The sequence below is a fragment of the Rhagoletis zephyria genome, unplaced genomic scaffold (genome assembly GCF_001687245.7).
Source record: "Rhagoletis zephyria isolate East Lansing unplaced genomic scaffold, Rhagoletis_zephyria_1.1 Rzeph_scaffold_75365, whole genome shotgun sequence".
Classification (NCBI taxonomy): Eukaryota; Metazoa; Arthropoda; class Insecta; order Diptera; family Tephritidae; genus Rhagoletis; species Rhagoletis zephyria.
The window spans coordinates 1-1,206 of NW_016232414.1; the positions used below are offsets into that span (position 1 = coordinate 1).

The following is a 1,206-nucleotide window of genomic DNA, read 5'->3' on the forward strand; positions in this document are numbered from 1 at the left end:
TTTTTTTGGTCTTTTTGTTCAGTACATACCCGAAAGCGCCGACACGACCCAGATGATGAGAATAATTTTGATGGCTCGCGGCAACTGCGACATGGTGTGACTCTTCAGTGGATTGCAGATGGCGAAGAAGCGCTCCACGGTGAATGCACTGCAGAGAAGTGAACAACAGTGTGCAGGGATTGAAAATGGAAATAATAATGTGTTTGTAAAACATAATGGAATCTCAGAATTTTGGATATTTATTTTAGCTTTCTCTTTTTACCACTAACCTTATCAGTAGAATCGAGGCGTTAGTAGAGGTTTCTGAGCCGAAGCCTCGCAGGACGCACCAAAATTCGCCCAAAGTGTAGGGGTATTCTGGGAGGAAAAGAAGAAAAAGTTTTGATGTGATTTTTTGTTGTAATAAACAGAAAAGGGATAGGGGAATTTTTGTGGGCATTTGTTTGGGCATTCGTTTCAGTGTCAAGCAGCAGTAGGGTATTACTTTGCCAGAGGGAGAAGAGCTCCTGGGGAATGCCCAGCACCAGCAGCAGCAGGTCAGAGACGGCCAGGCTGAAGAGGTAGTAGTTGGTGGCCGTGTGCATGTACTTGTTTCGCGCAATGACGATGCAAGTGCAGATGTTGCCCTTTTGAGAAAAGAGAAAGAGAAGGTCATTGGGGAGGTCAACTTTTTTCTGCCGCTACTGCCACTGTTGTTGTTGCTTGGCAGCGGCTTGTTTGCTTGTTTGTTTTTATCATTATAACTTTTTTTCCTCCTCCTTCTCTCAGTGGTGTTGATGGCCAGTTATAATTGATTATGTGATACGTTACATAATTCAGCAGAGTGTGTGTATGTGTGTGCTCTAGTACACACAACCCCTACCAACACTTACCAGTGTGCCTGTCAGCAGCAGCAGCAAGTAGAGGATGGTCATGGGCACCACCGTGGACAGCGGGTCTCGCACCGGACCTAGCAGCTGCACTAGCTGCAGCTGAAGGGAGGACTGGTCATCGTCGGCCATGGGATTGCCTGGAATACTGTTGTAGCCACTGCTGCTGCTGCTGCTGCCACTGCTGATGAAGCTGTTGGTGGTGACGCTGCTGAAGCTGCTGCTGCTGCCATTGATGGGTGATGGAAAAGAATGTGAGGAAGAGGATGAGGAGGATGAAGGGGTGGACATGCTTGCTCTGCAAAACAAAACAAAAGAGGAAGGGAAAATTACACTG

At 47.1% G+C, this 1,206-nt stretch overlaps 1 protein-coding gene across 1 annotated transcript; it reads right to left on the reverse strand.

The window, feature by feature from the left end:
- Positions 1-29: 29 nt before the first annotated feature.
- On the reverse strand, positions 30-1,001 carry LOC108357353 (neuropeptides capa receptor-like; the record flags this gene model as incomplete). The annotated part of the gene is made up of 4 exons (XM_017608437.1): positions 873-1,001; positions 485-626; positions 270-357; positions 30-148 (listed from the first exon to the last, which is right to left on the reverse strand). Coding segments are annotated over exons 1-4 (478 nt in total), but the record flags the coding sequence as incomplete, so codon positions are not given.
- Between the last annotated feature and the right edge of the window lie 205 nt (positions 1,002-1,206).